At 42.1% G+C, this 23986-nt stretch overlaps 1 protein-coding gene across 7 annotated transcripts in view; it reads right to left on the reverse strand.

Moving 5' to 3' along the window:
- Positions 1 to 20915: 20915 nt before the first annotated feature.
- C12H14orf39 (chromosome 12 C14orf39 homolog) overlaps positions 20916 to 23986 on the reverse strand; it is a 57027-nt gene continuing 53956 nt past the window's right edge. For all 7 annotated transcript variants that reach the window (XM_075843689.1, XM_075843693.1, XM_075843692.1 and 4 more), the window contains one exon: positions 20916 to 23449. In XM_075843689.1, coding sequence (XP_075699804.1) covers positions 23268 to 23449 — 182 coding nt within the window. In that variant the 3' untranslated portion in view covers positions 20916 to 23267. The remainder of the gene's footprint in view (positions 23450 to 23986) is intronic.

The following is a 23986-nucleotide window of genomic DNA, read 5'->3' on the forward strand; positions in this document are numbered from 1 at the left end:
ATTGGGAGAGAACACTTGCTGTCCACTATTACTATTGGCAAATGTCCTCTCCTGACACATTCGCACAAGGACAGACAGGACAGACTGTATAGTACAACAGGTTTTGCTGAGCAGAGGATGTGGAAAGGATCCCAATCTGCTCTCCAGAAGAGGAAACTATTAACCTTTCCCTCCGATAACTGGCAGCCGTATCCTCTGCTAAGCCTGCTGTAGTGGGCACTATGAGAATAGGGGGAAGTGCCGCGTGGACAACACTCCGAGTCCAGCCAAAACTTCCTAAAGAATACTATTTTTCCTCCCCAAAGAGAAAATCCTGTGTACAACCTTGGCTTGCGATCCTGATTTAGTAACGAAATTATTAAAAATGAGTTTTTTGTATTATCAGTATCTCCACAAGGTTTTCAGAAAAATATTCATAGGGTTATTTTTTAAAGATTATGAGGCCTAAATAAAAAAAAGTATATAAAGTAGTGGAGACTCTAGGAGCGTAGATATCCTCTTGAAGTCATTGTCAAGGTATGTACTGGGGCTATGAAGACAGAGGAAAACAAATTGTTGTTTTCTTTAACCAAAATTAAGGATGATAGATAATAGATTTAACTTTACATTGGAGTATTCCTAATGTCAACATTCTAAACAGGGTGATTAACAATAACGGATTTGGTCTAAAGTCTAGTCCAATTCTAAGAGGAAAAGTTCACTTAAAACCACTTATTGCATTCTAAAAATTTAAATCAGTAGGAAATTAATGAATGTGAGCTTTTGTGATTTTTTTTTTTACGTTCATCCATCCCATTTGTCTTCCTTATTCCCATTTGTCCCATCCACCCCATTGCAACTTAGGACACAAAAGCCCAGTGTTTTTACCCTCTATGCCCCTTTTCAAAATCCTTTTTTTTCACCCATCCTATTTGTTTTCCTTATTCCCATTTGTCCCATCCATCCCGTTGCCACTTAGGACACAAGGGCCTGGTGTTTCTATTTCCCTCTATGAACCTTTCAAGACCTTTTTTCCAATTTCCCAACCCCATGTTTGCTAATTCTCTGTTGTGGGGCCCACTCTCCAAGGGCATCATAGCAGCTGCATGGTCTGGCTCTGTGGTACATACTCCCCTGCTTTCCAGTATGTTATAGGTATGTCATTTCACCTGACATGTCTATTTTAGTAAATACTTGTAATCCCCATGAAATTTCAATACTGAAATATATTTTCTTAGAACTCTGCGTTGTGCCTTTCCTCTGTTATTCCTTCTAGAAATGTATGAATACATTGACAATTGGGTGTTACCATTCCCCTTGTCAATAGGGTGTGTCCCCAGAGCCCAAGTCCCGTCCGTGATCCATGGAAAGATAGGATATGTTCTATCTTTCCACGGATCGGATAGTCGGGTCCGTTTTCATGGACCTGATTCACCCCCTGAAGTGAATGGGTCAGTGAAAACTGTCGGGTGCCGCTCGGATGTAGTGAAAAAAGTCCCGAGTGGCACTGAGTCGTGTTTAAGAGCCCTTAGCATTGATTGGACAGTTATCAGTGTGCAGACACACCCTCAACTGGTAACACCCAGTTGTCAAGTTATTCATTAATTTGTAATAGGAATAACAGAGGAATGATACAACATAGACTTCTAAGGTGCTCCAGAATCATTAGTATATGGGGATTACAATTATTTTTTATCCAAGGGGAGAAAGAAAACCTGGACCGCACATCTACTTGCTATACTTGATCTATTGCGGCTCAGCAAAATAAAATGTACGAACATGAGGTTCTTAGTAAACATTTTGATCAAACTGTATAAGCCCACTTGCCACTTCACTGCGACCGATTTCACGTGGGTCCCTACTCTACCAAGTGTAGTATCCCATGGCAACCAATGCCGCTGCAACACAGGACCTGCAGAGGGAGCAACCCAGGAGACCAACAGCAACCCTGATGCCAGGCCAAGCCACCTTGGCTCTGGACCACGTCCACCCACAGATACATCACCACAACAACAAAAGATTTCCACACAATACCACAAAAAATTAACAGATAGAAAAAGCTCACCTTTCCTTGTAGTCTCAGCGGCCAACTGAGAACAATTAGGTAGGAACAATTTTTATGCAATTATTTTTTAAAACAGACATGTCAGGAGAGGTGAGAGTAAGAATATACTCAAAATGGAAAAAGGGTGATGATTGAAGATTTTGGTCATATTTTCTTGTAGAGTGTTTCCTCTTCAAGCCTTACTATAGTTAGACTTGCACCAAAATTAGGAGTTTGCATTGTTAATTTTAAAAGTACATAAGGGACATTCCAATCTCAGTGCTAAAGTGCCTACCCCTTGCGGCATCATTATGGGATAAATACACACAAGATTGTCAGAAATGGAGAGAGGAGGGAAGAGGGAATAATGTCTATAGGTGGTTCTACATGGGCAGGTATTCCCCCGTGTTTACCACTTTTAAACGATCGACAGTACAGCTTGTCAACCAGCGCTTGTTTGGCCCATTTAAATGGAGCAATGATCGTTAGTATGAGGACGAGCGATTATCAATAGGTTTGTTCGTCCCCATACATTTGCATCTTGTCAGCAAAACATCCCCTGTTTACACGGGGCTATGTTCTGCTGACTAGCAACCATTTTTTGAGCCAAATAAAAAATGTGATCAGCCGATGAACGAGCAGTGGCTCGTTCATCGGCTGATCTTTAACCTGTTTACAGAGGCAAATGGTCAGGATCAAGTGTTCGTATGAATGCTCGTGTAAAAGGCCCTTTAGTATGCTTTTCTGACCAGGTGACTGAAGATAAGTCTCCATAGCTTCCATAATGGCTGACTATGGTTGCAACTTCTTGTCCCTAGTAAGGGTATGTTCACACGGCCTATTTACGGACGTAATTCGGGCGTTTTTGCCCCGAATTACGTCCGAAAATAGCGCCTCAATAGCGCTGACAAACATCTGCCCATTGAAAGCAATGGGCAGACGTTTGTCTGTTCACACGAGGCGTAATTTACGCGCCACTGTCAAATGACGGCGTGTAAATAGACGCCCGCGTCAAAGAAGTGACCTGTCACTTCTTTGGCCGTAATTGGAGCCGTTATTCATTGACTTCAATGAATAGCAGCGCCAATTACGTCCCTAATTGACGCGGCGTTCAAGCGCCTGCACATGCCGTAACGGCTGAATTTACGGGGATGTTTTCAGGCTGAAACATCCCCGTAATTTCAGCCGTTACGGACGCCCTCGTGTGAACATACCCTTACAGTGAAAAGAGTTTATGAAACAAATTAAAAACTGAGAAGAGTATGTTCACACGCAAACTCAAGAACGTCTCAAGATACGGAGCTGTTTTCAAGGGAAAACAGCTCCTGATTGTCAGACGTTTTTTAAGCCACTCGCGATTTCCGCTGCGTTTTTCGCTTCGCTTTTTACGGCTGTTTCTGGAGCTTTTTTTAAGATAGAGTCAATGAAAAACCACTCCAAAAACGTCCCAAGAACTAACCTGCACTTCTTTTTCGCGGCCGTTTTTTTACACGTAAAAAAACATCGCAAAAAACACTCCGTCGGAACACAACGTCGTTTTTCCATTGAAATCAATGGGCAGATGTTTGGAGGCGTTCTGCTTCCGATTTTGTGTGTACATACCCTAATTGTCAAGTTGTTTTGATTTTTGGCAGGGATGGCCTATAAATACATGGTTTGGGTCATCTTTTTGGATGATTAATTATTTTTATACCTACAGGATAAATCTTAGATAGCAGGGGACCCCCTCCTATGACTAGTGGGGAAGTACCGAGTCACCCATTCACACAACTGCAGTGAAGTTTGTATGGAGCAGTGGTCAAGAGTGTGTGCTGTTGTTCTATACAACTCTAAGAGTATGTTCACATGGCCAAATTACGGACGTAATTCTGGCGTTTTACGCCTGGAATTACGTCCGAAGTTACGGCTTGAAAGCGTTGACAAACATCTGCCCAATGAAAGCAATGGGCTGACGTTTGTCTGTTCACACAAGGCGTATATTTACGCGTCGCTGTCAAAAGACGGCGCGTAAATAGACGCCCGCGCCAAAGAAGTGTCATGTCACTTCTTCAGACATAAATGGAGCCGTTTTCCATGGACTCCATGGAAAACCAGCTCCAGTTACGTCCGTAATGGACGCGGCGTTCAAGCGCCTGCACATGCCGTTACGGCTGAAATGACGGGGCTGTTTTCTCCTGGAAACAGCCCCGTAATTTTGGCAGTTACGGACGCTGCCGTGTGAACATACCCTAAGGAAGTTATGTAAGTAGCCCGGAGTGTTACTTTAAGGGCCAGTTCACCCGGAGTTTTTTTACACGGTTTTTGACCTGGAAACCGCGTTGGAAAGTGCGTCAAAAAACGGCCGAAAATGCCTCCCATTGATTTCAATGGGAGGCAGAGGCGTTTTTTTCCCGCGAGCGGAAAAAAATCGTCTCGCGGGAAAAAGAAGCGACATGCCCTATCTTCAGGCGTTTACTTCTCTAACCTCCCATTGACATCAATGGGAGGCAGAGAAAGCGTATTTTGCGGCGTTTTTTTGCCCGCAGCGCTCAATGGCGGTGGGCAAAAAATGTAGTGAAAAACGCTGCGAACATCGGCGTGCAGGCAGAGCAAAATATGCCTCAAAATTCCAAATGGAATATTGAGGCAGATTTTCCGCCTGCAAAAAACTCTGGGTGCACCCAGCCTAAGGGAAAAATCAAAATGTGGTTTACGTTATAAACTCTTTGCAGTGAGCTTCTAATGTTTGGGGTTGGAGTGGTCCTTGAGACCGGAAAGGAAACATACTATACACGCATTCAGCGAGATTCCTGGAGAAGTGAGGTTTACAGAATTTTTGTAGACTAGGCCTGTAGTAACTGAATTCCATTCAAGGTTAGAGAGAGCAGAGCAATGTGCACACAGGCTGTATGGAGGCACAAGCAGTCCTTGTGACTTTGCAATGTGCTTCGTATGGAGTTGTATTACGGAATCCGATGGATCATGCCACAATTTTTGGGCATGACCACACATGGCGGAATTCCTCCGCAACTGTCCGCATCCATGCCGCACAGAATCTGCGTTGCAGATTCTGCTGCGGATCTGCACAAAATGTGCAGTACATTGATGCGGACTAGCTGCTGCGGACTGCGGGAAAAGTGCTTCCCTTCTCCCTATCAGTGCAGGATAGAGAGAAGGGACAGCACTTTCCCTAGTGAAAGTAAACGACTTTCATACTTACCGGCCGTTGTCTTGGTGACGCGTCCCTCTTTCGGCATCCAGCCCGACCTCCCTGGATGACGCGCCAGTCCATGTGACCGCTGCAGCCTGTGCTTGGCCTGTGATTGGCTGCAGCCGTCACTTACACTGAATCGTCATCCTGGGAGGCCGGACTGGAGACAGACCCAGGGAGTTCTCGGTAAGTATGAACTTATATATTTTTTTACAGATACATGTATATTGAGATCGGTAGTCACTGTCCCGGGTGCAGAAACAGTTACTGCCGATCGCTTAACTCTTTCAGCACCCTGGACAGTGACTATTTACTGACGTCTCCTAGCAACGCTCCCGTCATTACGGGAGCCCCATTGACTTCCTCAGTCTGGCTGTAGACCTAGAAATACATAGGTCCAGCCAGAATGAAGAAATGTCAAGTTAAAAAAGCAAGACGCATCCGCAGCACACATGACATGTGCATGACAGCTGCGGACTTCATTGTGGAACTTTGAATCTCCATTGAAGTCAATGGAGAAATTCCGCCATGAGTCCGCCACTGCTCCGCAACAGACAGAGCATGCTGCGGACACCAAATTCCGCTCCGCAGCCTATGCTCCGCAGCGGAATTGTACGCATCGTGTAAACGAACACTGCTAAATTAAAGTGAAAGTCAATGGAGAAACGGCTCCGCTGCGGATTAACGCTGCGGAGTGTCCGCAGCGGAATTTAAGTGAAATTCCGCCATGTGTGAACCCGCCCTTTTAGGAGACATGCGCAGGTAAAATTGTCCTTGTGCCTCTGTATAAAATAGAAGTTAAAAACTACAAATTAATTTCATTTATTCATTTATTCTAGAAATGCAACAACACTGAAGCGAGACACCTAAGTCTAAATATTTGTTATAATCCTGAAAGAGTTAAAAGTGCTCATTTCCTTTATTTCTGTTTTTTTTCCCAAAAATTATTATATATTACATTTAACAATTATGTCTGGACTGAATGCACACTGACAAGCACTTGAGTCGTTTGCTTGAGGCAAAGGTCATGCTACTCAGCATACACACAGAATAGCGCACTCTCCCTATATAAATATATATGAATCTAATTCTATGTATCCAGTACAATCTGTTATAGTTATGTCTATACACAATATCTTTGCTCATTTAACAGACGTGCGTTGCCAAAGCACATTGTACATTATAACAGTGGGTATTGTTGCCATTGATAGAATGTTACATTATGGTTTTAATGGATTTATCCGTTGTTGTACCTAGGGCATTAATGAAGACTATGCCGACCTTCTGAATATGAGGAACCTACAACCTGATCAAATAACTTCAGCGCCCAGTTGACTCTAATAGCTCAGCTCTTCTGTCAGCAGTGACCTTTACACGGAGCTCAGTGATTCACTCACCTTAATAATGCTGCCTTGTAATGGGATGAAGAAACATCCTCCAGTCTTGAAATCCCTACAACCAACTACAAATCCCTATATCCTGACAGTAGGTAAAATAATAGGAAGGAATCTACCTACCGAGCCAACTACCTCCCCAGTAATCTCATTGTCAAGCTACATTTCCTGGCATTTCTCTGGGCATTCTTGGGAGTTCCAAACCCTTCTCCTTCAGCATTGACACGTCACTATATGACCAGGGAGGGGCAGTACTGAATATGACTGACTGGCAGGAGAGATGAAGGAGGCGAATAGACAGAAGATGTGTGATTCATTTGGTGACAGGATGAGACTACATATATGTGCCAATATGGTGTCCATTGACTTTTTTTGACTTATCATTGTATCATTTGCTCTATAGGGCACATTGGAGGCAATTATAGGGATTTTCTGACCTCTTAAATAAGCAGGTTCTAGCTGCCAATAATATTCTTACCTTGTACATTTGCTACAGTTGCCCAGTCCCAGGGTTTGTTATGGATGAAACGTCACTGCTGTGGCCGTGGTTGGATGGCCCAATGTGGGCCATGTATGTCTATTTCGCAGGAGAAAGCCTTTTACTCAAGATGACCAAGTATAGTAAAACAAATTATTCTTTCATCAGTACTTACAGCATAAGTACACTCCATATAAATAATTATTCAATGAAGACTACTTTACTAACTTAAAATGCATCAACTGTAATCGCGCATACTCTCTCCTCTATCCTCGCTCTTAGGCATCATTTAGGCGAGCGTGATATACACGCGTGCGACGTGCGTTCTTTTCACGCGTGTCGTACGCACCTATATTAGTCTATGGGGCAGTGCAGACAGTGCATGAATTTTGCGTAGCGCGAGTGCATTGCGTAAAACTCACGACATGTCCTATATTCGTGCGTTGTTCGCGCATCACGCACCCATTGAAGTCAATGGGTGCGTTAAAATCACACATGCCACACGAAAGCACCTGCGTTGGATGCACGTTTTTCACGCATCACTTGTTATGTCCATGAAAATTACTTTATAAAGCTGGTCCAAACAAGCACAAACCAGGAAGTGCTTGAGTTTATTCTGCGAGTTGGCCACAGTGAAAACTCCACCCAGACAAGTGCAGGCATGCCGCGTGGGATGGACGTCGAGAGGCTTATCAGCCTGGTGCAGGAGAAGGGCGAAATATGGGACACCCGTGCGGAGTCCTACCATGACCGCACGGCCAAGGAGGACGCATGGGAGCATATAGCCCAGGCGCTGTTTAGCACGGAATGGGAGAGCAGCAGGACCCGCGACCGCACTAGAATGGGTGAGTACATGTCTTTATAAACGATGCAATGTCACCCCTATTGAAGTAGTGTGTCCCTGTCTGTGTCTTTAGCTAAATGCCCAACTTTCGTTTTGTGTTGCTGCTACATCACAATGTAGAATGTACTTTGCTGTGTAGGGCCCCTCATGTATTTTAGGGCCGATTTCTTTGTGCGTTACCAGAATGTGTGACCATGTTTTTCTTATTCATCCTACAGTCCAGGATATAAAAACACGCTGGCGGAGCTGCAGGGACCAGTTCCGGCGTGAGATTGGCGACAGAGGCCGAAGCGGGGATGGGGCTTCCCAAAAGCTGCCCTATATGTACACGAAGCACCTCATGTTCCTCAAGGACATCATGGAGATGCGATCGTAAGTAAATGTGCTATTGCATGCGTAAAATGTTTGTTTGCACATGTCATGGTCGCCATACAGCATTTTTTGGCAATGATGACTATTGGTTGCTCATTATGTTTTTCGATTACAGAACAACGGACAATTTGAACGACACCGAGAAGGAGAGTGACCTGCCAGAGTCTCTGCCGCAACCTCCCAGCAGTCGACTGGTGCCCCTTACCCCGGAGCCAACACCCCAGGACCCGGCCCCAGTAGAGTCGGCCCCTGCCGAACTCTCTCCGCAAGCAAACCCACCCCCCCCCCCCCCGCAACAAGCAGCCAGCCGCCGGGGCCCAGGTTGATTCTCGGGTCCTGGACTACCTTCGTCGAGCGGCCGACGAGGACGGGCAGGATTTATTTGCAAGGGGAATCGTTCCACTGCTGCGGAGGGTACCAGTGGATAGGGTGGCACGCCTCCACTCGGCCATAATTTCCCTCATAGATATCGCTACACCCCCCCACAATCCGCACCACTGCTTCACAGCTATCGAGCAGTGGCGAGGATTCGCCGTGGCTACCACCGCATCCAATTTCCCTTCCCCATACCACCCACCCACCCCCAGCGCACGGCCTCACCCTAATCGACCTGGGCCTGCCCGTTTTTCCCCTGGTCCTCTGCCTGCCCGCGAGCAGCATTTGCTGCAATACAGCAGAGGTCCAGAACCCTTCGCTCCCCCTTTCCCTGGACCCAGTTACCAGGCCCATCATCAGCACCACTATGCTGGAGAGGAACATCCTCAGCAGCTCCATGGCCAGCATAGTGGTGCTGAAATGCCCGCATACTCTTCCCCGGGCCACCAATACCATCACTTATAAAAGTGGCTGTGGGCTGAGCGGAGCAACGCTCATTTTTGAAGGGCTGCATAGTCTGCCCACATCTGATTTTCACCATGTTGGTGTGTTGTTTAATTTTTTTGTTGGGTTCTTTTGCACCCCTTGTTTGTTGTGCATTATAAACAGTAAAACGAAGGTGTTGACAGTTGCAATTGCGTGGTGTTTTTTTTTCAAGCCCCTCCACAAAATGATTACCTAAAATGTATTTTACTGTACACTCACACACTGCTGGGCTTGTCCCAAAATAATTGCAAACGTTCAATGAGGTATTAGTTCATATTTAGGGGTTTGCCATTGTTTGTAAGAGATGTGAATGTTGGCGTGCTGTCATGTGACAATAGCCACAGAAAGGACAGTCGCGATTGGAGGAGAATAAAATTTTGGCGACCATAATTCATTCTTATGCAAACAGTTTCAGGAATGGCAAATGGCAAGTACAAACCCCAACAGATGTAAGCTCGCAACCCACGTCAAGGGTCCTCATGTATTGCGAGGTCCTAACACTACAAGCCCCTAACCTAAAACAACAAACACTTGCCACTTGGGACCTGTGGACAGAAAAAACAAAGAAATATGCGACCCTTTAAATGACATCAAGCCCCCATGGTGCGGCTCCTGATGGGCTCTCAAAATATGCTGCCAAACTTTCCCGCACTCGGAGTCCGGATGTGAGAGATCTCCCTAGTGGAATTGCCGGGACAGTGTTAGTATATATTCAGCATCAAACGTAGCATTATGAATGCGGCAGAAGTTATGCAGAACTACACACGCTTGTATGACACGTGTCACATTCTGCGGGGACAATTGCATTGTAGACAGAAACACCCGCCAACTGTTCGACATAATGCCAAAGGCACATTCCACACATCTTCGAGCTCGGCATAGGCGGAGATTGAACATGCGGCGACGCTCATCCAAGCCCCTTCTTGCAAAAAGCCGCATTACTTGCCTTGCCTTGTCAGGGCAAACCCCTCATCTGCAACTATGACATATGGGATTGGTGGGCCGCTGGAGCAAGGGAGGATGGAAGGTTCCGGCACCGCCAGTTGATTATTCCAAAGTTGTTTACCCATTCTTGATGAACGGAATATGCGGGCATCAGCAGAGCTTCCATACGAGCCTATGTCTGCAATTGTGAAACAATAATTAGTGTCCGCCAAACTGTTTGTAGTTATAGTATCGCGAGCCACTGTGTGGGGGCTTCTTGACACGAATGTGCTTGCCGTCTAGGGCACCAATACAATTCGGAAATTGAGTTGCTCGAAGAAATCCCTCCGAAATTCTGAGCCACTGTTCTGTCGTGGGCTGAGGCATGACCGTGGTCTTTAAGCTCTGCCACAGCATAACACAGGTGGATGTCACAATGAAGGAAATGGTGGTCACTCCCAAAAGAAATTCAAAATGTAACGAATGGTAACTATTGCCTGTGGCCAGAAATCTAAAGGCAAGAGAAAACCGAAACAATAAACAACACATGTTAGGGCGGACTTGTAAAACATACAGCGTCCTCGAAGAACTAATTGCAAGTGCACACATACCTCAAGGTCACAAGCAGGCGTTGCTCTGGGGAAATACAGCGTCTCATGTTGGCATTCTGGTAGGTGATTCCTGGGCGAATCTGCGCAAGCAGAAGATCAAAGGTGGACACAGACATGCGGCCGAACGCTCTGTATTTGTGTTTTTAACTGGGCGTGTTTACGTGTATGACGCTGACCAATCAGTGACCAGTCAGCGTCATACACTCCTCTCCATTCATTTACACAGCAGCGATGTGCAGCCACATACACAGAGATTAACGTTAATCAAGTGTCCTGATAATGAATACACATGAAATCCAGCCTGGACGTCATGTGTATTCAGAATCCTGACACTTCTGACTCTTTTCTTTGAGATTTCCAGCAAGGGAAACAAAATCTCGTTTACCTCCGTAATCTCGCGAGATTTCGCTTCCCTTGCCGGAGTCTCACAGAAAAGAGTCAGAAGTGTCAGGGTTCTGAATACACATGACGTCCAGGCTGGATTTCATGTGTATTCATTATCAGGACACTTGATTAACATTAATCTCTGTGTATGTGGCTGCACATCGCTGCTGTGTAAATGAATGGAGAGGAGTGTATGACGCTGACTGGTCACTGATTGGTCAGCGTCATACACGTAAACACGCCCAGTTAAAAACACAATACACGCCCAGTTGGACATAACGAAAAAAAAAAACGCCCAATTGTCCATTTCAAAGCTCATTTGCATATATAGAAAATAGCTCATAACTTGGCCAAAAATGAACGTTTTTTAAAAAACAAACGTTACTGTAATCTACATTGCAGCGCCGATCACATGCAATAGGAGATAGGGATTTGAGAATCTGGTGACAGAGCCTCTTTAAGTCAAACATACTTTTTGCATGAAGACAACAAAAGGTAAAAATAAATAAATAGATAAAGCCATGTATACAAACACAATTTGTGCTTTTACATATCTTTCCATAATATCCATTACACATATTTTGTATATTCATTTCTTTTTTGCCTGTGTACACATTTGTATGTCTGATAGATAAAGCTCTCACCATAAACAACCATCTAGACTGAATAAAGCTCACGATTTGCTTTACTTATAGCAAACACATTTATGTCTTTACAAATATCCCCTCGTAGTTGGAAGAGAAGCAGTAATCAAGTGGTATCTGTAGAGAAATATCTTCTGTTTTCTTCATCAAAGTGATTATTGATTGGCTTAAGGAAAATCTTGTGACCGACCATATGGGGATCTCTCTTATCCGATTGGATTAGCGCTAGAATCCAACTATCCTTTATCTGAAGGACTTTAGAATCAATACTTTAACAAGGAGATGAGTGCCAGGTCAGAATTATTAGCCTGGAGGATTTGTTTGCCATTCTCCCTGTTGCTGTGGGAGAACTGTTGCTGAGGAATAAAGGAAAACCCAGCACTACTCTATATGGAGCGTATCGGGACAGAATTCTTATATGTTCTTTTTAGAAATTGTGCTACAAGTCAATGAAGAAAACAATACGATTCTATCAGGCAACAAGAAGATGCTGAGAAATGTAAATTTCACAACAAGTTTGCTAATTTTTAACAAATTTATAATTCTTTTAAGATTTCACTGCTGGCCAAATATGGATAATTTTTTGAAAAATCAAATTTTTTTTCTTTTTTTAATTACAAATTTAATTAAAAGCTGTGCAAGATTTCTGCATGAAGAGAATGTTCTTTGTTTTGCTGAGTGTTTGCATGTAAACATATGTTGCTATAGGCGGGCCAGAATAGCAGGAACGAATTTCTGATGTGAGAAAAACAGTCTGGGATTACTAATCCCTATTACACAGAGCAGATGTTGATTGTCCTATTAATCAACGCAAATCATTAGACATTTAATTACACTTTTGAAGCTGTCAGTAACTGTTTAATTGCTTAGTTTATCTCAACCCCTGTTAAAATTGGTGCAGGATGATGCAGTGCTGCAGGTTAATGATAATCCCAAAAGTAGCAGTTAATTTATTAATTAAGATTTAGAATTCTTGAATATTTTAGATTGACACACTATGGGTCAGATTTACTACTGTGTCTGGGTTTAGAATGTGTCAAAAAATGCAACACATTTTGGGGCAGTTTAGCATAATTAGGATATTTGCACCTCCCTAGACACTTTTTAAAGTGTCTCTAAAATGGGTGTGGCTTAGCTGGAAATGGGTGTGGCTTAAAATGCACCAAAATCGGGTGCAACATTTTTTTGCAAAATATGCTAAATCAAAGGTGCAAGATGTGCCAAAATTATCATACAGCATGCACCACTGTGATAAATTTGGTACATTTTGCATCGGAATAAATAAACAGAGAAGGGAGCCGTTAAATCTCCCTGCTCTCAGCTACCTCCGGTAGCTGAGGGCTGGGGGTGTCCCTGCTCAAACGGGTGAGATCGATATCAGTATCAATCTTGCTAGTTTAACCCTTGAGATGCGGCGCTCAATAGCGAGCGCCGCATCTGAGTGGTTTTGGAAAGAGGGAAGGAGCTCCCTCTCTCACCCCTCCAGCACCCTGCGTGTGATCGCAGGGTGTCGGTGTCTTCTATAGCAGCCGGGGGGCCTAATAAAGGCCCCCAGGTCTGCCCCAGTTAATGCCTGCTAGGCCATGCCTGAGGCATGGCCTAGCAGATGCCTGTCCGTTTTACATGGACATGCAGTAATACACTGAAATACAGAAGTATTGTAGTGTATTATAACAGCGATCGGACGATCGCATAGTGAAGTCCCCGAGTGGGACTAGTAAAAAAGTAAAAAAAAAGTTTGATAAAGTTAATAAATAAATAAAGTGGAAAAAAAACATGAAAAACCCACTTTTTCCCCTTACAAACTGCCTTATTATTAAAAAAAAAAGTTAAAAAGTTACACATTTTTGTATCACCGCGTCCGTAACAACCCGAGCTATAAAGTTATTACATTATTTAGCCCGCATGACGAACGCCTTAAAAAATAAAAAACAATGCAAAAATTGCTGTTTTCTGTGAATCCTGCCTTAAAAAAATTTGATAAAAAGTGATCAAAAAATCGCATGTACTCCAAAATGGTACCAATAAAAACGACAAGTTGTCCCGCAAAATAAAAGCCCTCATACAACTGCATCGGCGGAAAAATAAAAACGTTACGGCTCTTCAAATATGGAGACAAAAACAAATAATTTAGAAAAAAGATTTTACTGTATAAAAGTAGTAAAACATAAAAAATCTATATACATTTGGTATCGTTGCAATCGTAAAAACCTGCTAAATAAAGTTATTGTGTTATTTATGCCAAATGGTATACGGCGTAATTTAGGATGCAAAAAAGTGTGGCGAAATCGCTTTTTTTTTCTATTACCCCCCAAAAAAGTTAATAAAAGTTAATCAATAAATTATATGTACACCAAAATGGTGCTATTAAAAAAAACACAACTTGTCCTGCAAAAAATAAGTCCTTATGTCGACGCAAAAATAAAAAAGTTATAGCTCTTGGAATGCGACGATGGAAAAACGTAAAAAATTGCTTGGTCAATAAGGTTTAAAATAGGCTGGTCATTAAAGGGTTAACCTTTAGTCAGCATTAGTAAATGTGAACCTATGTTTTCTTGATGACTTGATCTTGATTACAATATGTCCAATTGCTGATTTTTTTAAAATGAAAAACAGTTTCTTATTAGTGTTTTTTTTTTGTTTTAGTTTTTTACCTTTTTAACATAATGTAGTATTTTGGTAATTTTTTTTATACATTTATATAATTGATTCTGCAGGATTCTAGAGAAACGTATCAACTCCAGAAACTTGGAAGATTTATTAAAACTAGTGCAAAAGAAAGTGGATCAGTTGTGGATTAGGGCATTTGAAAACTGGAAAGCTGGAATCTGATTGGTTGCTATGGACTTTGCACCAGTTTAGATAAATCTCTCCGTCATTTCTTACAAAAGCAGTGACAGTGGATGGACTCCAATCTTTTTTATTTTGGACCCATGTCACATAAATACGGTGCCCTAGAATTCTCTGAGCACATACTGTACCTGTGTGTACCTTGGATTTTACATGGAGGTTTTTCTTTCTCACAGTTGCACCCATGCATGCTGTATTACGCAGGCATTGCTTCTAGAGGAGCATACAGTGGTGGGAAGAACTTTACTGAAAGATGGCTTATTAACCTGCAATACTCCTTCTGTAAACCTCCAATAATTCCTTTGCTCTCTCAAATAATAAATTGTAATAGTTCAGACTTTTACGGACACAGCGATACCAATTTTGTTTACTTTTTTTATTTTTTACATGACTTTTTGAACTGTTAATATATATATATTTTTTTCACTACTAAAACCTTTTTTTTTTTTTTACACACTTTATTAGCCCCCCTAGGGGACTTGAACCAGCGATCGTATTGCAGTATATCGTCATTTTTACAGGCTTCTGCTAAGCAGAGTGAAGGCAGCCCTGGGGGCCTTCATTAGGCCCCTGGGCTGCTATAATAACCATCGTCACCCCCCGATCTCGCTGCAGGGGGGCGATGAGCTGTCGGAGGGGGCCGCCCCCTCTTTTCAATGCCTCAGATGCTGCGGTCGCGATTGACCCCAGCATTTGAGGGGTTAAACAGCCAAGAACAGCGCGATCGCTGCTCCTGGCTGTTAGTCCCTGGTGTCCGCTGTAAAATACAGCCGACACCCGCAGCATATGGCGCGCGCTCCAAACATCACCCTCCGCACCCGGACGTAATAGCACGTCTGGGTGTGCGAAGGGGTTAAGGACATTTACAAATTACAAATACGTTAGTCTGAAAGAGGTCTAAGAATAAATTCTAAACAGTCAAATCCCATTTTTGCTGCGATTTTCAGGGAAAATTCCTCAGCTTTTGTCAGAAGCAACGTTTTCACAAATGTTATATGGCAACGTTTTAGCAATATATGTGATTATGCTATGTAACCCTCTGTTATATTATGGAAATCCCCTTTAAGTGCTGTTTAATATTATTCTAAGAAACAAAACTGAAACAGAATCGAGAAAACTCTTGAACTGGTGAAATATATCTGATAAAATGTTAGGTTTCATTTAGCTTTGTATTTATTGACGTACATGTATTGTTTTTTTCAATTATCTCATATAAAATGTTCAACGTTTACCATTTACAAATCCAACCATGGCTATGGATTGGCTAGTAGCTGTCACTCCTCATACAACATTATAAGCAAATCCTGTAACTAGTTCTGATGTCCTGGATGTATTTACTACGCTACCAGCAATCTCTTGTCAAAATCATCACAGTAACTGACAAACTAGGTAACACATAGCTGACAGATAACACAGCTAAAAAACATCTTTACAATATGTCAATAGGTAACGCACTGGTATTAATATCACCTAGATACATATAAATACCAATCTACAAACTATTCATGAGATAATTTTGATTTTAAAGAGGACCCGGCAGTCCTCCTGACATGTCTGTTTAGTAAATATTTATATTACCCATGAAATAACAATACTCAAGCATCTTTTGTTAGAACTCTGCATTGTGCCGTTCCTCTGTTATTCTTCCTGGTAATTAATTAATATATTGACTGCTGGATGTTACCATTCCCCTTCTCAAAAGGTTGACTTCTCAGTGGTGACATTTTCAGACTGATTAGAGCAACACCTTACCCATCTCACTGGTCCTAGCAGCCTGCATGACGTGTGCTGAAGCCCAACCCCCTGAGGAAGCACTGATCGCGAAACGCGCGTTGGGGTTCAGCACACGTCATGCAGGCTGCTAGGACCAGTGAGATGGGTAAGGTGTTGCTCTTTAATGGATACTAATGGCATTCCCTTCTATAATATGGACTGTATTGTCCAGAATTTATGCCATTGCACTTTTTTGATAGGGCACCACCATTCTTAGAACATTGCATCACCTATACCCTAACATAGAGATTACAGCATATCTTGTCTATGGCATAGGTTTCCTTATCCTGACATGTACATGTGAACTCGTATAGAGTCTTCTATGTTTTTTTTATACCATTTTTAATTGTTTGTCTAATCTTTATGTCAAATAAAATTGTTATACTTTTATATACATGGCTATTGTACTCCGTTTTTCTGTATGGCACCTATATATCCCATCAATTTTTGCTACATGTACACGGCCGTTCGTATTTTTCTGCCTGTAAATAACGGATCAGTTGTCCTTTATTGTGGTCCGTGTGTCATCAGTGTGACCTCCGCATCCATTCCAAATGTTTCATAGGTTTGAGTTGAACAAGCGAGACCGAGCCGCAAACATGGACAGAAATAGGGCATGCTCGTAGTTTTGCAGCTCTGTCCGACCGCCCGCACACGGATCAGTAGAAACCACGGTCGTGTGCATGGGACCATTAAAAGTTAATGGGTTTTTATGCTATCTGTTGAACAACGGATAGCACACGGACATAAAACTACAGTCGTGTGCATGGGCCCATTAAAAATTAATGGGTCTGTATGCTATCTGTTGAATAACGGATAGCACACGGACATAAAACAACGGTCGTGTGCATGGGGCCTTAGTGTGTAAATGTGCTCCTATGAGTATACCACTGGCAATTATCAGTGTGTTTACAACAAAAAGTAGTCTTCTAGGTGAATATAGCACCATAATATGGCGTCTGATGGAACATGCCACAATTTATGAAATCAGAGTCACACTGAGGTACGGTTGAGCCCCATAGAAGTCCCCTGTGCAAGAACAGTGTCACGAAGGGTCTGTGGACCCATTGGGCCGTACCGTCTTGGCGGTAAGGCAGCTGGCCAACAGGGTGCAGGTGAATGTCTATAGTTCGTATATGTACCTGTGGCAGCTCAGACAGCAGCAGGGCAGGCTCGGCTGGGACTAGGCAGCAGGTGGACGTCAGGCGAGGCGAAGCAGGTCAGACGTGGATACAGCAGGACACGACTTTGGCACAGCACAGTACTCGACCAGGATGGTATGGAATGCTAGGAACAGGAACTGGAACAGGTACAGGTACGGGAAACACAATAGGAGGCCATCACATAGACAAACTATAGGGAACACAACGCTCAGGCATAGAAGCAGGTGGCTGCACCCCTCTTATAGTCCAGGGTACTCACGGGTCAAAGTTCATAAGAATGTCCAGTGCGTGCTGCCCCATTAAGAGCGGACACGAGCGTGCGCGCGCACCCTAAGGGATCCGGATGAGGTGAGTGGACGCGAGCGCTGGCGTCTCCTGAGGAGGAGGCTGGGGCCAGCGCTTGCCGACTCGTGGCTGCAGCTGTCAGGGGGAGGTTGGAGCTGACGGCCCGCAGCCACGGACATTACAAACAGTAAATGAACCCTCTGCTCTCCAATATCTCATAATAAATCACCACCTTATGTTTGTCTAACAGTCCATCAGTAGTTGTTAGCCATAAAATTCATTAGCTCAAGCATTTTTTTAAGTGTTCAACATACTGAGAGCGTAACTTAACGCCCCTGGGCCCCACTGCAAAGCATGTAACAGGGCCCCCACCTACCATGTACCATTGATAATATCTGTGTCTTCTTATGTAGCAAAGGAGCCTTTGGGCTCCCTCAGGCACCAGAGCTGGCTGCGACTTTTACTTCCGTACCACCTACAGCTACGCCACTGACCACACTACTGACTGACTGCTATATGACGTATGACTAAAGGCCCCTTTACACGGGCCAATTATGGGGCAAACAAGTGTTCATATGAACGCTCGTTCCCGATCATCGCCTTGTGTAAACGGCAACGATCAGCCGATGAACGAGCAAACACTCGTTTATTGGCTGATTGTATCGTTTATGCAGCACAAAATATTATCATTGTCGGCAGCACATCTCCCTGTGTAAACAAGGAGATGTGCTGCCGACATGATGGAAATGCATGGGGACGAGCGATCATAGTAATGATCACTTGTCCCCATACATTACTGATAATAGCTCCCTCTGAAAGGAGCGAACGAGTGCTGATCAACAAGCTGTAAGAGGCTGTGTAAGAGGACCCTTAGTTTATGATCACTAGGTCATTATTGATTCCCATATGGTAGCTGGGTCTAGGAGTCACATGGCAATGTATAGTATTTTACATGATTGGAAAAAATGCTAGCGCCATACATGCGTACATACCATTAGAACATAAACGGTTGAATCTGAAATAATAGCTGCTAATCTTAAAGAAACCTGGGTGTGAGTCAGAATTAAGAGGTCATGACTCCTGTGTTCAAGGATATTTGCTTGATTAATTGTGACTGCTATATTTCTTGAGAATTTAAATCAGTCAGTAAATTCTACATGACGGTTCAATCTCGGAATGACAAAAACTGGCTAGATATATCTATTTTCTTGGCTAATTATATTCTGACATTCTTTAAGTTTTCTCGACTCAGGTTTAGTTACTTAAATAAAAATCATGATCATGTAACGGCTAATCCAATGAATAAAGATAGAGCTTTTGCGGTTGTATCTCGTTGGTTTAAGAGGGAACCAAATCACCTGTTCAGACTCATTAGTGTCTATGTGGTTTTAATGACCTACTCAGTAGCAGTAAATGAAAAACTAATCCTTATTTTATTTCATTGGCCGAAGAGGATTAACTAACTCATACTACCCGTGCAATCAACCATGTAGAGGGGAGATTACAATTTCTAATACAGTAAGTCTACACATTTCAATCTGCTACAGTAAGTAGCATTTAAGATTTATTTTCCTAGATTGCTTAAGCACATTAAAACAGTAGTTGTTTCACTATTCTTAAAGAAAAAGGAGAGATTACAGCGCTATAGTCTGTGCAAAATAGTAATAGAATATTGGATTCAATGATATTGTAAAACTATGTATCAAGCTTTATTTTATCTGGCATCCAAGAGAGCAAAAGATCCCAAATTAACAAATTGATCCATGTGCACGGAGCTTGTATGGCAGCACACAAAGTCCCAATTATTCGGTACTACGAAGCATTACGCACTCTGTATGGTGCCTTCATACGGCACCATATAATAAAAGATATTCTCTCCACAGGCCCCATCTCTCACAAGCCCCCATCTCTCACGTATTGCCAATCCTGTGCAGCCGCTGTCCCCATCAAATTCATCGGAGAGGTAGCTGTGCCTGTGCATGGCCTTCTCCATTGAAGTCTATGGTTGTTACAGAAGCAAGTAAGCAGCAGCGCTTGGCTCTTTACATAATTCTCATAGACTTCAATGGAAAGGGACAAGCATAGCCACCTCTCCATTGAAATCTATAGACAGCGGCTGCACAGAATTGACGAATGGGGCATAGTAAGAAATGTCTATTATTGGGCTATTCGGGTAGTGAAACTTTAAATAGGATCTATACTTTCATCAAACTTTTGATATGCCATAGAAATGCATCCAAAGTATGGATCGGTAGGGGTGCAGGTGCTGAGACCCCGAACATTGCTGAAACGTAGGTGCGGAAGAGCTCAGCTGAGCTCTTTGCTCCTTTGGCTGTAATCAGCGCTCATCGTCATGCTGAAGACGGCTTACATAGAACGTTTATTGAAGAAATTGGTGTAAAAAAATTGATCCCTCACCATGGGGATTGATTTATAGCAATATATACTCCACAGAAAGTTAGAAAAAAATCACTGGAAAAGGACTGGAGTTTATAGTAAAATATAACTTTTACTGAAGTATAAATATAAAATGTAATTATTTAATTATACTTCAGTAAAAGTTATATTTTGTGATAGAACGTTTAGTAAGCTGTCTTCAGCTTGACAGGGAGCTGAGCACTTCTGCACCTTTGTTTCCGCAACGGTGAGTGTCTTAGCAGCCAGACCCCCATCGATTCAAACTTTTGATATGTCTCTATGATATATCAGAACTTTGATGTAAGTGTAGTCACTATTTAAGCTCTGGATAAGAGCTTGATTTTAAGATCTTCCCAAATTTACGTTTTCTCTCAAAACTTAAAAATGGCCATATATAATTAAATCATAAGTTAGCGTTATATCCAAAGTTTGGTAATTATGTTTGTTTTAGTTACAGAGATATATGAACATATTTACATTTTGGGTGAGAATACTTAGGATCTATGGTAGTGCCAATTTAGTTACATTATGTTGTTATTTTTTTTTAAATATATGCCACTGTGAGTTTAAATGACCATTGTATTGTGTTTCAGTTCATTTCCATTCTGTAACTATTTTGTTTATGTAAATGTAGATTTGATGAATCTGTCATTGTCTAAAATCTACAATATACTGTTGAAAATATTGTAAACTACCATATCTTAATTAGACAAAACAAAGGCCTGTTTATTAAAGATTTGTTTATACATGAAACAAGCAACAAACTGCATTAATGCGGATTATCCGGACAACAATAAAATGACCAGTGTTATCCTTTACCATATGGTGAACATTTAATGAACACAAATTTGAATATGAAACATTGCATTTACAGAAATTTCTTAATGTATATCTATTATCAGAATCGTCCATCTTATGACATGAAGCAATTATTGTAAAAGAGCAGGAAAAACAAAAATAAAATTCTATTTCATACATGGGCACCTGTATTCTGCAGACAGACGTGCTGGGCAATGGCGTGGATTTAATTTTCCCACAACTGCTCTATTATCTGAATAGCTGAATTTTTCTGAAAATAGATATATACATTAGGGAATTGCTGAAAGTGCAGTTCCCGCTTATAAATCGGTACTCTTGAGGTGAACGTACACTTTAAAGGGTAGACCCAAAATATCAATTAAATCCCCCAAAACACTTTCACACATCTTTCCTAATGTCTACTAGTCATTTACACTCAAAAAAGTTGCATTCAGATTTACGCACTGCACCCCGATGTAATGCCATACTCGCTCTTTGTACTGGTTATGAGACGGGACCTGCATTTTCAGCACGCACTGAAATGCTACAAATCCCAGCATCCCCTTCTTTCCCCTCTGCTCAACAAGCCCAGCATCTGTTACTGTTCTTTTCATGTCGAATGTCATAGTGCTCTGATATAATTGTAAACTAGACAAGAAAATTACTAGGTCTACTTAGTACAAATGATCAAGACGGTTATTTCCATATTAAAAAGTAATGGCATATCGCTCACATATCCCATCTTGTTAGATTCGATGAGGGTTTGACCTCTGACGATACTGAGATGAAGAGGCCATGGCGCTTTATTTTATTCACTGTTTTTCCTGGTAGAGCGGCGCCCCAGCCAATCACTGTGCAGGTAACTGCAGCACGGCCTCATTCAAGTGAATGGGGTGGACTGCAGTTCCCTGCACAGCCTAGAATCCGGGGCACCATTCTTCAGAGAAGACTTAGAAGGGGTCGTAACCCTAAATCAGGGCTGTGGCCCTTTTTTTCTACAAATCGGTAGGGGTCCCAGAGGTTGGGCCCCCACCAATTATAAAGTGATGGCATATATAAGCAATATGCCATTACTTTATTCGATGGGAATAACCCTATAACTGTTTTTAAGAAAATGAAATTCTTGTAGAAAACGTAAAATTATTAAAACTGTTCAACAAAAAACTAGCTGTGCAACTGGCAACCAGTCAGAGCTCAGCTTCCATTAATTAGACTACTCTGGTAAAATAAAAGCTGTAATTGGTTGCTATGAGAAACAAGGCATTTTTTTCTTTTAAACATTTTTGAAAAATAAAGCCCTATATAGTGTTAAAAAGACACTAATTTGCAGTTTATATATAGACATAATCTACATATAAAGTTGAGTAACTTTGTAAGTACATTACATTACATATCTTGTACCGAACCTGAGTATTATATTACATAATATTAGCCTGTAGTCTGGAGCTGCATTCATAATTGACAAGCTTGTCGACAATACTCAATACACAATACTAAACATCCAAGAATGGAATTCACTAGCTCAAGCTCAGTGCAGACATTAAGCCAGCAAGGAATGCTGGGAGATTTCAGCTGTGAAGCCTGCAGAATTGTGGATGAAACTCTGATTGTAATACAGCCTGTAACTTATGATCAGTACAAGGTAAGTAATGTAATGTATTTACAAAGTTACTCAATTTTCTAAGTAGATTAATATATAAACTGTAAAATAGTGTTCAAAGGCCAATTTATGCTTTAATGATAATCGGTTGAAGACCATAATATTATCTATTAAAGGGGTTGTCCAGTCATAAGAAATTGATTGCCTATCCTCAGGTCGGCCATCAATATTTGATCAGTGGGGGTCCGACTACTAGCCACCTGCTGATCAGCTGTTTTGAAGGGCCGCACCACTCATACGAGTGCTGCTTCCTCTTTATTAGGCCGTAATACTGTGAACTGCCACTACAAGTGTGTCGGCAAGTCACAGTGCGAACAGGTAAGGACTTGAAGGGGAAGCAGCGCTCATATGAGCGTTGCTGCCCCTTCAAAACAGCAGATCGGTAGGGCTGCCGGGAGTCATACCCCCACCAATCAGATATTGATGGGTTATCCTGAGGATAGGCCATCAATTTCTTATGACTGACCTTTAAAGCTTTTGTAATGACCATAAAAAAAGTTATATGCTCAATACAGTTTAAATAGCTCATATCAGTGAGCTGACCCTTAGATAATTTTTCATATCAGAGATACTAAAATACAGGAGACATATGAACCTAAAAAAATGTGAACTTTGTTTCGTTTTGGCCAGATTCAAAGTCCATGGAATTTCTCACATCCTGTCCAAATGGTAACATGAAGCCAAAGTCATCTTTGTCGTCATCTGAGGGTTGTGAAGATTTTGAAGCAAATAAAAAAGCAAAATCATTGTCTCCTCCCATTTTCTCAAACAGGCTTCCTGAAGGGAATGCAAAGGTTTTACATTTTTTTTATTGAAACTCATAACATATTTGTATGATCAAAATTTATAAATGTAGATATTTTGTGTGTATTGTATTATATTTGTGTTTTCCTATGTCCCAAAATACCATCTTGAAACCTTGAGGGTATGTTCACACGTAGTCAACAAAAACGTCTGAAAATCCAGAGCTGTTTTCAAGGGAAAACAGACCCTGCTTTTCAGACGTTTTTTTACCAACTCGCATTTTTCGCTGCGTTTTCGCGGCGTTTTCGCTGCGTTTTTTACGTCCGTTTTTGGAGCTGTTTTCATTGGAGTCTATGAGAAAACAGCTCCAAAAACGTCCAAAGAAGTGTCCTGCACTTCTTTTGACGAGGCTGTATTTTTACGCGTCGTCGTTTGACAGCTGTCAAACGACGACGCGTAAATAACAGGTCGTCTGCACAGTACGTCGGCAAACCCATTCAAATGAATGGGCAGATGTTTGCCGACGTATTGTAGCCCTATTTTCAGACGTAAAACGAGGCATAACACGCC

This window comes from Rhinoderma darwinii, chromosome 12 (assembly GCF_050947455.1).
Source record: "Rhinoderma darwinii isolate aRhiDar2 chromosome 12, aRhiDar2.hap1, whole genome shotgun sequence".
NCBI lineage: Eukaryota > Metazoa > Chordata > Amphibia > Anura > Rhinodermatidae > Rhinoderma > Rhinoderma darwinii.